Consider the following 14514-nt stretch of genomic DNA (forward strand, 5'->3'; position numbering starts at 1 on the left):
ACACGTTGTGTCTTGTGCAGAGCAGCAGATGTGTATGTTTCATATGTTTGTTTGTCTGTGCATATCTATGAGGTTGTCATGGACACAGATGACGAACAAGTGTCTTGAGGCCAGTGGCGTAAAATGATGTCTACTGTGGAATAAGATGAAACTCAAAATGCAAATGGCTTGTATGCTGTTTCAGTCAGATTTGAATCTAAACATCCATAGCTATATTAAAATATACTGGTAAAAAACATTTGCATAAACACACTTGGGTACACCATTAAAGTTGGTTGAGAAATCTACAATAATATGTTTTTTTCTTGACATATATTGATACCTTGAATGAAATATTGCACTGTGTTAAACTGATGTTTTAAGTCTTCTGTTAGATTAATTTGAACAGACTGAAAAGAGATAAGCAACTTATTATTTTCACCTGGCAGTTATTTGCCACTTAATGGTTGACTCTGAACTATAATGAAAGCGCTTCACAATCGAGTGTGCAAATATAGCCCATGACTCAAGATGTGTCTTCTTCTTTTCTTCTTCAGCTGCACATTTAAGATTTAATATAGATGTTGGGGCTGCAAAGACTGTATCTGTATTGTCACGCCATTGTTATGTATTCATGTGTATTTGTATAATGTATTATTCCCATTGCTAGTGCACACAAATGGAAACTGTAATGTTTAAGTTGTAATAAAGTCTGCTGGCACTGGATTTTCACTGCATTTTAATGGTTGCATAGAAGTTGAAGATGATACTCTTCATGCAGTGCATCATGTTTTATTTAATGCACACACAGTATGAAATTCTTTCGATTTGATATAACACTTATTGTTCGTCAGTCTTAATAACTTCGAGTGTTTACAACCCACAGATCAGCAGGCACACATATACCTGCAAGACATCAAACTTTAGGTTAATCAACTTGACCTAAAAACATTTAATGAAACAATGAGCAAATATGTTTTCTTCCAGTCTGGCTCCTACCCCATCCTGACAGACTCTGGAGTTTCAGACATTGAACAGACCCCTTGTTGATCAGAGCTGCTGAGGAGCAAGCAGGTGAGAGCAATGCAGAACAGACACCCACCGTGCCTTAATGCGTACATCCTGCTGAGAAAGCAGGTCGCCCTGGAGACCAGACGTAGGTATCCTAGCAGGAGTGCAGAGAAGATGCGCATTCACCCTGTGAGCCCCTTGTCAGCGAAGAACTGTTTGTGTAGATCATGTTATTGAGTGGGGAGGACATGCAGGGGTTTGTCTGACTGGCTCCTTCAGGCTGTGTTGGTTTTCTAGCCAGAGGTCATTGATGGACCACTGCCAACCAAAAATCTTACAGATGTGGGATTGTGTCCTGAGAGTTTATGGTTCAAATCTTCAGAGTACACAGGAGAGTCCAGGAAAAAGGATGACGGAAGAAAAAGAAAATACGCCCCGTTTTAGAATTCCTATTGAGGTACCTTCAAGCAAGGCACTTAAATTTAAAAGTTGAGCCACTCACTGCCCAGCAGCTTAAGACTGAGGATGAACCTGCATGCTGTCAAATACAGTACATAAAGTGCTTTATTAGTCCCAGTGGGAAATTCTGTAAGCATTGCATCAGCATGAAGCAGGTTGTAGTGTCAGAGCTCAGCAAATCTTCCAATAAAATGTTTTCCTTATCGGAACCTTGGATGGTTGAAATGGTAATAAAAAACAGCAAAATGCATGCGTGAAAAACAAAGGAGACCATGTGGCTCAAAGTGAGTGTAACATTTGTTTTTCTTGATTTACCATTTTCAATTTCAACCCTAATTTACACTTAGCTTTAACTTCAGTTAAATTTTAATAATTAACAAGTGAAACTGCTCCATACCAACATACCAACATATCAACAGCAGCATCACGGCCAGTGTCCACTTAGAAAATGATGTGCTGGCGCCATCCAGAGGTCATTCATTCACACTGACACAAGCATCTGAAAAACTCAGGTATAGTTTTTATTTCTGAAAATAAATATTGGAAACACTGAAACAGCAATTATCACAACAGTACATTCAAAAACTGGGTAGCAAACCCATGAATCCAATATTTACAGATCTTTTCAGTATGGAAAGACATAAAGGGTGCAGAAGTGGCTAAAATGAAACAGAGACTGGAGTAACTGAGTGACTGCAAATGTTGATTTTTGCCTTGGAGCCAAACCAGGTTTACCAAATCATGATAATTATAACCACATCATGACCCGCAGTTCATTAATTAAACATTGAATTATATTAGAATAATCAGTCTTTAATGGCATTATTTCACAAACCAATTTATAATTGTATTTTATGTTTTTAACAATTATCTTCAGGCGTCTTTATAAAAGACTGAAAATCTCATTTAAACGTCTTTCTTCTTTCTTTCTTTTGTATTTATATTGTACTTGATCCCTTTCAAAACCTTCCTCACATTCTCTCCATCTTAACGGAATCCACAGCTGCACTCTTTAACTTCTTTTTTGCTTTCTGGAGCCAATATACAACAAAGATGATACCTAGTACACTAACAAGAAGAAATACAAAGATGACGTAAAGTGCCACTTCAGCGTCGTGAGGTGAAAGCTCCAGACCCAAGAAGTCCACTATGTTCAGAGGCAGAATAGGGACAGTTGTACCTACAGAGTTCACTCCTGTGGTCGCAGTAGGGGTACTAGTAGCTGATGTAAGAGAGGGAAAAGAAACAAGGAAAATTTCATTATTTACTAATTACTTTGCATGTAGGATGGGATCTAGCATCAGTTACATTTGTTTTCATGACCTGCATGCTGTTGCAAGTGTGCCCAGAATTCAAATCTAGAGGCAGCACTACTTGCTGAATTCTACATTGTTTTTTAATTTGTGGACTCGGCAGTATGTTACCTTCAGGTTCAGGCTTCAAACACTCATGGGGCCCGAGGGCCGGGTCTGGGAAGCCATTGCAGGTAATGATGGAGGCATAGCGAGAAGCTGAGTTTTTAGGGATGCGAGGAAGAGTGGGGTTGGAGCGGTTCACGTAGAAAAGTCCAAATCGCTCAGAGTAGCCAGCAGCCCACTCAAAGTTGTCCATTAATGACCAGGCTGTGTAGCCTCTTAGATCAACTCCATCCAGAACAAGGGCTGAAAGATCAACAGGAATGGCTACATTTAACATGCATGTACTTCAGAAACTTTGACTGAATAAGACTGCAGGAGGATTATTTACTTAGTTGCTCATGATAATAAAAAATATCAAAGTATTACATTCTTATTGACCTGTAAATTTAAATTACAGATATGCAAAATCAGCTACAGGAAATTTAATTCAATTCCACAATCAAAAGCAATAAAATGTCCATGGATCTGTCCAATACTTTGTTCTTATTGGCTGTGGTACCTTTCAGGGCCTGGTTAATGTAGTTCTCATAGTAGTGCGTTCTGTGGATGTCATTCAAGTCCGCAGCTCCTCGTTCTGAGATCCCATTCTCTGTAACATAGACGGGCGGGTTTCCATACTCATCCTTGATAAACTTGAGGATTTTCCTAAATCCAAATGGAGTGATCCTTAGCCAGAAGGAGCCAGATTCAATCCAGGTGCGGTCCCGGCTGTTTCCAGTGCCCCTGGATATTTGATTGAATCAGTTTATCATGTAACTCTGGCTGACGCTCTTACTGTCCAAGACAAACAAACCTTTTTAACATGCAAATAAGTGATATATATTTTGGCATCCACTGCACAGTATGTGGAGTCAACAGTCAAAGTATCTATTTGTGGGTTTAATTCATAACCATCAAATTTTATCAAGATTTCATTTTATTTCAAGCCTACCTGTCACCTTCATAATCCTGCTGATTTCCAAGATCAACGGGGAATGCCAGAACTGATGTGTAATGGTTGAAGCCAAAGTAATCATGAGTCCCTTTGATCCTCTTGATTTCCTCAGGAGTGAACTCAGGAAGCCTTTGATAAGAAAGGAAGAGTCTTTTTTAAAACCCAATCCAGGATTTCTATATTAACATTAAAGATAGAGATATAGTACATATGTAGAGTATGTACTCCCAGTCCTTAATAATAATCATTCATCTCTTATAGTACTTACTTCTTCAAGCAATTAGTTTTAGTTTTACTGAATTAAATCATAAACAAAACTAAAGGATGAAGGAACCAATATATTGATTGAGGCTTCAACACCAAGTTCACAGTAAATGGCACTCTACTTCATAATTATATTGTATATGAAACCAAATTGATTTCAATGTTTTTGATAGTATGAGTTATTTTTCATTTACCTTGATTCAGGGAGACCTGCAGCAAGGCTTCTTTCACGAATGATTGTTTTCATTACGTCAGGGTAATCACCGTTGAAGATAGGATGGGCAAACCAGCCAATAAAGAACTGCAGAATAAATCAAAATAGCTGTTATATTCATATTTGTTTACCTGCTTTGGATACCAGATGAATGCATCCTTGAAAGTTTCACTGAAAGACAATTGAATCTCCACTTTTCTGCAAACTTTTCTGAACTTCAGCATAACTGCCACTATCTGAACTATTCCTGATGTTTCAAGCCCTACTCATATGATAAAGTGTGAAGGTGAAAAAAAAATACAGTGCAAAGTAGTTTTATTGTTGACGTCTGTTTATCTACCTGCAAGTAGCGCTCGGCTGCGTCCACATCCTCTTGCTTGTATGGATTCTGTGGCTCCGCCCAGTCAGAATTGATGGTAATGGAGATGAGGCCACCCTGCGTTGCACGGTATTTGTCGTTGTAAAGGTGCCAGGCCTCAGCATGGGCCTTGATCAGGTTGTGAGCTGCAATATACTGCTTACCTATAATGCCTGAAACATTTGAGGTGTTATCAACAGTGCTGTCAAGCACATTCATCATCATACAGTATAGTGTAAGTTTTTAAAATATAGGATATTAAGAACCATTAGATACATATCGTATGTCTTGTGATTAAAGCCCCCCTCCACTTGAAAATGTGTTTTGTTTTGTTTTTTTGGATTTAGATGTTTGAGCTTCACTGTGCAGAATAATGTATGTGCAGAGTTTGTTATATGAAGCATCTTTGACACATACTGGTTAAAGTTAGAAGTATCTCAAGAGAGAGTTGTTTGATTACCTGGAGCAAAGGTACCATATCCATAGCCAAGGTTGGCCACGATGTAGGGTTCATTCAGAGTGATCCAGAACTTTACTCTGCTTCCAAATTGGCTGAATAAAACATCAGCATAATCTCTGAATCTTTGGACAATGGTCTCATTCTCCCAGCCCCCCACTTTTTGCAGAGCCAGGGGAAGGTCCCAGTGGTAAAGGGTCACCTGAAAAATAAAGGAGAGGAGAAAATGTGTATTACAGTGCTGTACATCTTGGGGGTAAAGTGCAGTTTGAAATAATATTTTTTAGTAACACACATTGCTGTCTGCCACACTGTCTTTTTCTGATACTACCACTGGGAGCTGCCAAAGCCAGAAAATTAAAAATCCTACACAAGGGGGCTTCAGCATACTGTATAATATGAAAATACTTTACACTTGACCAACATATACACAAGAATCTGATCCACACATCATTTGTTACAAAATTTAAATAAAGTGAAATATCTGACACCTTATGTTTGACAATAACAATGACAACACTGCCTACCTGGGGCTGAATATTAGCAGCTAACAAAGCATCCAGTAATCTATGGTAGTAGTTCAGTCCGGCCTCATTGACGTGACTGTTGGTGCCATCAGGAAGCACCCTGGGCCAGGATATGGAGAAACGATAGTGGGTCACCTTCAGCTTCTTCAGTACCTTCACATCTTCATCAATCTTGTTATAACTATCACAAGCAATATCGCCATTGTCATTGTTGCCCACTCTTAAAGGAGTATGGGCAAATTTGTCCCAGATACTGAGTCCTTTTCCATGGGCTCTCCAGCTCCCTTCAATCTGAAATGAGAAAATAGTTGTTTACAGTACTAGGCATGGTAAACTCTCCTGCTTCTGTGTATCCCACAACGGCACACATAAAACAGCCATGGAATATTTTCACCTTATGCTGCTCAGAGGAATTTCTAAAATCTTTAACAAAGATTGCTGTCTTTCAAACAGCTTGCTGACATATCGAACCTAGTGCTTCTTTGAATGAGCCTTAATGTTTTAAAGACAATTCAGATACGTTGACAGGTATTATTTTGTGTTCTGTTTTTCTCAAACATACCTAAGAAGTGCCAGTGCACCTTATTGCTCTCAGCCATTGTAGAAAAAGAACTATGGAAACCATGCCTTTATGTACCTGGTAAGAGGCACTGGCAGTGCTCCAGTTAAATCCTGTGGGAAACTGTCCATAAAGTATCTTCTCATCATCTGGTAATGGGAAACCATTGTCCTTCATGACTTGGTAATAATAGTGAGCTGAGCGTTTGGGTGTCCTCGGCCGGTTTGGGTTAGTGAAGTCCACGTGGTGCAGCCCAAATCCAACTTTGTACCCATTAAGCCACTCAAAAGAATCCATGAGAGATGTTGCTATGTATCCTTTCACCTTCACACCATCAAGGTCATGAGCTGTAAAAAAAAAAATAAAAATAAAAATAATACAATTATCGATAAAGAAAAAACATTTGTTGACAAACACAGGTGGCTTGTATTTTATACTGGGGAATCTAGCTGTGATATAGAACTGCAATAAATGAAGCACACACCCTTTAAAGCCTCATCAACGTAGGTTTTGTAGTAAAATATTCTGTCTGTGTCATCAACTGTGGTCTCAGTGTTTGTAGCTACTCCATTCTCTGTAATGTAAATCTCTGGATCTCCATACTCCTCCTTGACCCAGTTGAGGAGTCTTCTCAAGCCCCATGCTACAGCTCTCTGGTTGCTGATATCAGTAGTTGGTGAATCACCTTCCTCTGCTTCTGACAAATCCTGATCATATTCATATGACTGAGGGGAAAGCCGAGCTGTAAGATGGCGTGCAATCTTTGTAGTGTAATGATTTACACAGAACATGTCAGCAGTCCCCTTGATGTAGCTCTTTTCTTCTTCGGTAAAGGAAGGTAGTCTTGACTCTGAAAGATCTTGGAGTTCACTCTTGTTTCCAACTTGCCACTTCATTGCATCTGGATAGTCACCGTTCTTGAAAATGGGGTGTGCAAACCAACCCAGTTGGAACTGTAGAGCGCGATCAGCAGCCAACACTTCACGGGGAACATTGACATCTATAGGTTCAATCCAGTCAGCATTGAGGGCAATGGATACCAGACCACCTTGGGATTTGCGATACTTATCATCATATGTGTGGTAAGCTTTGGCGTGTGCTTTTATCAGGTTGTGTGCCACTTTGTATGGTGCAGTTCCTGGCTTCTTAACATTTGGTGGAATCTGTCCAAGTCCATATCCTGACCATGCAATCGTGTGAGGCTGGTTGAAGGTCATCCAAAATTTCACTCTGTCTCCAAAGGTGGCAAAGCAGAAGTCACAAAAGTCATTAAAAATGTCAATCATGCCTACATTGTCCCAGCCACCAAGGTTTTGCAAAGCCTTGGGGAGGTCCCAGTGGTAGAGTGTCACCATAGGGGTAATGTTGTACACCAACAGGCCATCAATGAGTCTGTTGTAATAGTCAACTCCTTTCTGGTTCAGGGAAGTACGCTGACCATCAGGAAAGATCCTGGACCAGGACAAAGAGAATCTGTACGACTTCACCCTCAGAGCTCGCAGCATGTAGAGGTCCTCTTCAAGTCTGTGGTAGCTGTCACAGGCCACTTTTCCATTGGCATTAGCAGGGATACTGCCAGGTTTATTGGTGAATGTATCCCAGATGCTAGGCCCTTTCCCATCAGCATTCCAGCCACCTTCAATCTGGTAAGCTGAGGATGATACTCCCCAGCTGAAGCCTTGTGGGAAAGTGCCGTAATGGTAGAGTTTTCTCTGAAAATTAGTTTGGCTTGAGAATTTCCTCCAAACATCTTTGGCTTGGGATGGGACTGTGGAAGGTGGGATTGAAGAAAACTTGTTTGACTTTGTATTTTTCAGTCCTTGTGTATTTAAATACTGTTTTTTGGAAGGAAAGCCATTTTTCTCAATAACTTTGGAGTAAAAGTAGGCAGACTGCTTTGGAGTCCTGGGCCTGTCCGGTGAATCAAAGTTGACATGGTGCAATCCAAAACGTTCACTATAGCCTTGTGGACCTTCAAAACCATCCATGAGTGACTGGACAGTAAATCGCTGCACATTTACTCCATCCAAATGTATAGCTGTTGAGAGAATAGAGAAATTCAGCAAGCAAATCTCAACATGGCTTTGTAGGACAAGTTTTGAAAAAGTTAAAATTATGAAAGAAAAGCATACTCAAGCTTGTTTAAGCTGCATTAACATAAACAAGAATAACCATTTGCTGCACTATAAAATTATTAATTTCAATTCAATTCAATTCAATTTTATTTATATAGCGCCAAATCACAACAAAAGTCATCTCAGGGCACTTTTCACATAGAGCAGGTCAAGACTGCATAATTTAAATAACTTATGTTTAAGCCAAAACTCTTACCTAATATACTAATACATAAAATTATAATGGAAATTTCAGTATATACTACTCCGAAGAACATACCTTTCAGTGCCTCATTGATGTAACTCCTCATGTACTCTATTCTACTTTTGTCATTGAGAGTGTCTCCACTGTAATCTGTCGGCATACCATTCCCAGTTATATAAATAGGCACTTTGGTAACATTCAAGTACTCTGTGGAAATGTAGTTTAGAAGCCTTCTCAGTCCCCAAGGTGTAGAATAGATCCAGTCAGAAGCTGTAGAGGACCATGAGGGGTCCACATGGGCCTGGAAGTCACCCACCCCCTGAGGACCAGGGCTGCAAGTACCATCACTGTTGCTGACCAACCGGGAGGTATAGTGGTTTAATCCAAAGAAGTCAGCTGTTCCATGTATCCTCTGGCTCTCTTCAGCAGTGAAAACAGGGAGGATGGCAGGCTCAGAGTGGGGACACTTGTTCTTTTTCTGTTCAATCTGAGTCTTTAGTGTTGCAGGATAATCTCCATCTACAAATATGGGATGTGCAAACCAGCCCAGCATGAACTGCAGGTAGCGATCTGCAGCTGCTTTATCTTCAGGTCTGGAGGGGTCCATGGGCTCAGCCCAGTCAGAATTTAATGCAATGCCCACTTTCCCCCCTTGCTTTGTCCTGTACTTGTTATTGTAGACATGCCAGGCCTCAGCATGGGACTTGAGCATATTGTGAGTGACCTGTAGAGGCAAGATAAAAGTTAAAGTAAATGTATCAGAATGACAGTGTATCGGCATGTATTTACAGTATAGTAAAAATATTGCTCTCACCTGATAGGAGGCAACCACATAGTCCTTTACACCAGGGGGATGCTCACCAGTTCCATACCCAGCATGGCTCACCACCCAGGGGCTACTGAATGTGTTCCAGCTCTTGACCCTGTCTCCAAATCTGGAGAAGCAGAAGTCTGCATAGTCCCTGAAGGCTTCAATGATGGAAGTGTTGGTCCATCCACCATGGTCCTGGAGTGTCTGTGGTAGATCCCAGTGGTAGAGAGTGACAACAGGTTGTATGCCCGACTCAATGAGAGCATTGATCAGCTTGTCGTAGTAGATGGCCCCTCTCTCTGATTGGCTGCCCCTGTGGCCTGAGGGGAAAATACGGGCCCAGGAGATGGAAAACTGGTAGGTGTTGACATGAAGACCTCGCAGCAGATAGACATCGTATTCCACCTTGTGGTAACTGTCACAAGCTAAATCAGCTGTCTGATTATCAAAAACCTTGTTTTCATGACCAAAATGGTCCCAAATGGTCTCTCCCTTCCCACCCTCTGACCAGCCGCCTTCAACCTTGAAGGACTCACTGGAGGTGGCCCATTGGAAGTCAACAGGAAATGTCTCATTCAGGAAGGCGTCTCGTTCAGATGAGGTCATGGTGGCAAAATTAGTCCAAGTTTTGCAGTAGGGTATGGAACATGATGATGTTTGAATATTTTTTCTGTTGTAGGTGGTATCACTTTGATATGAATGACTGAAGATAAAAGGAGCAAGATGTTAGAAACAAAATTAAATTGGAGTACTTCAAGAGAAACCAAGAACCTAAAAAGCAGCCAAAATATAACCTTAATGCACGTGCAGAACCCCCCTTTGTGGATAAAAATATTTTTAAGCATACTCCCCTTCCAATATACACACACATGAATATACAAATACATTGTAGTGCAGGGTATACCAAAACATGATATCTATTTTCAGTCTTCACTGTGCCCCTTCCATTGTAACTCCTTGCCCCATTTCTCACTTTGCAAATCATTGGTTGTGTGTGAATTTGAAATCATTTCCTATTTGCAGTGTGTTTACTTAACATAATTTTAATTTGTTGTCAGAATTGCCAGAGCGGAATTTGTGCAGTTTGTATTCTAAATTAGTCAAAACATCTCCTGATAAAATAATTAAAGGTTTTAACTGGCTCCACAACTTATTGTTTCCCACAAGTGAAGTGCAGGGGTTCGCACTGGTACCAAAACTGCTGCCCTGCCAAGAGAGCAACTGTGTGTTTCACAAATACTGCATGTGATGCCATACAATTGCAAGATCTGAAAATGTAATTATCAAAAATGTACACCAAGATTGGGTCAAGATATATTGTTAATTAAATCCTTCATTTTTTAAAATATTTTTTTAATAAATAGTAATACCTCTTTGGGATAATGTCAGATGGACCTAACAGATCCACCATGTCAAATCCAAGAACATTTTGACCGTCATTGCTCAGCACTGTAAAAATATAATAAAGGAGATATATCATAAATGTCATGTGTCATATCATGCTTGTATCTTACATTGTTATACAATTATATGAATCTGTGATGCTATTCTTCATTAAAAGATATACAGAAGTGCAGTCTATCCCAGTTATTAAATAAATAAATGTCTGAATGACCACAAATTAATCACATTAATTAGGATTTGTTGTATTGTTAATAGTGAATTATTAAAGTGTAATAATTAACTTATATCACGTTGCAACTCTTAATTCATAACATGAAAGATTACCTTTTAAGATTTTGGTATCAGACAAGAACTGATAAGGAGAACAGTCCTTGATGTTCACCTCATAAAACAGAATGGGTTTGTCTTCACAATTTTGCTACAATAAAACAGAAACAATCAACACAAGTGCATGTAATTAATTAATAATTAAGTAAGCCAGTATTTCCCTAACTAGGACAGCAAGAGCTCACTATTTATTATTCATAGCAGTATTTATTTATGCTACATACCATGACACTTTGAAGTTCCTCAGCTAGGTTTCCTTCAGTGGTGCAGTCATATTGAATTTTAATAGACAGGAAATCTAAATATTTCTGAAATAGAGATGAATGTGAGAGTTTAGCTGGATGTGGAAAACATTTACAATTCCTTAGACACTATCAAACAGCTTATCAAACCGCTGTATCTATTAGGAGAATACTAAAATAATGATTCTTTAAACAACATGGTTGTGTTCTGATCTTACCAGAAGTTGAGTGTCACAGATGTTTGGGACTTCACTGGTCTTTACCGAAATGGATACTGAAACACATAATGTGAATTCACATTTTATTTACACCTTTCCTCCCCTATTAGACAGAGAGAGGACACTCTCCTTTCTCCTGCATTACTCCATTCCCCTATCATGACCTTTGACAGGTGGTGAAAAGATACCTTTATCTCATCAAGCACAGCCATTCATGTTGTATTTTTAGAAACATTTTGCGATTTATTCTGGCAATTATCTCTTTAATCCAGCATTGATTGTTCAAATCAACATAATTTTATTATAAATGAAAGTCCCAAAGTTTCCAAATGTATGACATATTGTAAGATCTCCATTAGGTGCAGCCATACAAAACATGTCTTGAGTTCAAAAATTTCACTGTAAAGCTGCAATGATGTGTTGGAGCAACCAGACAGAGAATATATCTACATCATACAAGCAACTTATAGGGGAAATTTAAAGGTAGAATAAAGGTACAAGAAGATTTTTATCACGTGTTGCAGTTTTTAAATAATGATTGACCAATCTTTTTTTTCAGTTGCGTTCAGTTCAGATCTTTATGGTGCTGGAAGGGTAAATTCTTTTTGTAACAAGACAGCATAAAACCATAAAACCATGAAAACATAAACACAATGAAAACACAGCAAGACAATAAATGACAATAAAACTGCTGGTGCTATACACAATGCAGACAATAAGTATGTGTGTTACAAGCAAGGAAAACAGTAACAAAAAGAATAAAGATAAGTGCTGAGCTGTGAGAGGAATCAAGAGGCAGTTTATAATCTTTTCTTAATTCCAGACACTCAAAGATTTCTCTACTCCCTAAAGCTACATGTTGTATACAATAAATCATTAGTCTTATCCAAGATGAGTCCAACATAGGTTCAGAGTATGCTGAAAGTATTGAAGTAAGAAATATTGATCTCCTACCTCTCCCGGGAAACACTTGGTGGTAACGGCGGTAGACACTGGTGTGTGCAATGAGTGCGTTTTGTAGCTCAGCATCCTTCAGCTCCTCCAGGTGGCTCAGTGTCACCCAGGAGTCTGCCAGCTCTCCAAACTCTCTAAGTGCAAACTCTGAATACTTCTGAAACATCTCAACCAGCTCCTGGCTCTCCCAGCCTCCATACTTTGATCTCAGAACTTCTGGCACAGTGGATCCATGAAGGATTACCAAAGGCTGAAGGCCCACCTCCACCAGCTGCTTCAGCAGGGTCTGGTAGCAGGTGACCACAGCTTGTTGGGGCTGCCCCGGGAGGCCTGTAGGTAGGAGCTGAGCCCATGACAGCGGCACTTTGAAGTGGGTCACCCCTCTGCTCTGGAGGTACTCAAAGTACTGTCTAGAACCTGGAGGTATGGGATGCCTGCAGTCAAAGGAGTCCAGCAGTGCCCCTTCAGAAGGTTTACCATTGAGGCCTTTCACCTGTTCGTTGGTCAAGGGACCTGCAAGAAATATGGCCTGATGTTGCTTATCAATTTGCTGGTACTTGCACCCGTACACAGTTATCAGACACAGACAGAGAAGCTTCCCCAGGAGGGACATATTGTCAGAGTGTGGGGAACTGACTGAGCCCTTGGATGGCTAACCTTTTATATGTGTGCTGTTTACAAGCTTGAACTCTCAGTCACACCCGTGTTTCATAATTGACACTACTCTATGCGAGGGTCACCACTGCTGTGATACTTTATGATGTGTTTGGTAAGAGTGGTCACAGCCTTGAGTGTTTCTGAGGAAGGGTCACACAGGAGGTAGAAGATTAAAGGTAATACATATCTGTGTAGAGGTCAAGGAGAAAATTACAGAAGAAATAACAGCAGCTATAAGTTTACAATTATATCCAATAAGAGATTAAGGACTAAACAGGCAGAACTTTGGAGAGAATGTTTAATTTCCGACTGGTCAGAAATGTGTAACACTAGTTGAGCCTCATGACTGAGAAATGGAGTCTGGGACCAGGGTTTAGAATCAAAGTAAACTGATATCACTTCATAGTGACACAAACAAACCCGCTTTTTAGTACAGGAGCTTCAATTTAATTCATGTATTAGGGTAGAAATCTTCTTTGAATTTAGATTGAATGAATCTAATGGACTAAAGTGTCTTCTACATGTGGTGACTCATCGAATTTCTTAAATCTAACAAGAATTAGGAATTGTTAATATGTTCAAATAAACTGAAGCTGAAATCACAATGTGTTCTTAGCTAAAATTGATGGTTGTTGTTTTTATTCAAATTTGCCACTGACACAACATAACATGTAAGGGTAATCAAGCAATGAGATTTATTATTGGCTATATATCTCTTACACATTGTTGTACCTTGAATGCCTAAAGAGGTGGAGGTGATTATTTACATGTAGGGGGTTACTTAATGTCATCTATTGTTACGCAAAAGTACCTTTGTGCACTTGGTGTCTTTACTGACAAAAGCAACAACATTTTTGTCTTTGTGTTGAGGCTAAAAAAAATCAGCTCTGTCTGCTCAACATATTTGATCATGCACAATGCAAGACCTCTCCAAAAATACAGGATTGTTGAGTTTTGTCAAATCCATTTAGAATTCTTTTAATCACATGCTAATCCAAATGGCAAATTTCAATGTGATTAAGACAGAGCATGAATCTGATTAGATGACTGAGCAATTCTTATCAATAATGTCTTCAAGGCTCCTTGTGCGATATATGAGGGCTTTTTCTTCTTAACCCATCAGAGAATTGATTAGGCATGGTTTTTGCAAGTCCGGAGGTTGAGTTTAATAATCTTGAGTGGGTCTGTTGATAATAGTTTACGATGGACACAATTATAGCTATTAAAGCTGATTTCAAATTCAAAAAGGAAATATGCTGTAAGTGTGGAAGAAGGCCTCTGAATTATTAAAATTATTAAGATAAACACTAAACATGTACAGGTCTTAGGAAAGAAGAACACAGCTCATTACCACTGACAGCTGCCATATTCTCTCCTGCTTTACCTGTGTGCTTATAAAAAG

General features: G+C 39.5%; 1 protein-coding gene across 1 annotated transcript; it reads right to left on the reverse strand.

Moving 5' to 3' along the window:
* Window positions 1-1949: 1949 nt before the first annotated feature.
* Window positions 1950-13201, reverse strand: LOC122991679 (lactase-phlorizin hydrolase-like). Its single transcript, XM_044364875.1, has 17 exons — window positions 12456-13201; window positions 11502-11557; window positions 11266-11349; window positions 11039-11132; window positions 10681-10759; window positions 9314-10013; window positions 8575-9223; window positions 6665-8218; window positions 6259-6527; window positions 5622-5912; window positions 5098-5296; window positions 4620-4810; window positions 4260-4366; window positions 3799-3930; window positions 3367-3590; window positions 2874-3110; window positions 1950-2671 (listed from the first exon to the last, which is right to left on the reverse strand). Exons 1-17 carry the CDS (start codon window positions 13066-13068, stop codon window positions 2421-2423), a joined length of 5730 nt encoding a protein of 1909 aa, XP_044220810.1. The 5' UTR covers window positions 13069-13201; the 3' UTR covers window positions 1950-2420.
* Between the last annotated feature and the right edge of the window lie 1313 nt (window positions 13202-14514).

The sequence above is a fragment of the Thunnus albacares genome, chromosome 11 (assembly GCF_914725855.1).
Source record: "Thunnus albacares chromosome 11, fThuAlb1.1, whole genome shotgun sequence".
In the NCBI taxonomy this organism is placed as follows: Eukaryota; Metazoa; Chordata; class Actinopteri; order Scombriformes; family Scombridae; genus Thunnus; species Thunnus albacares.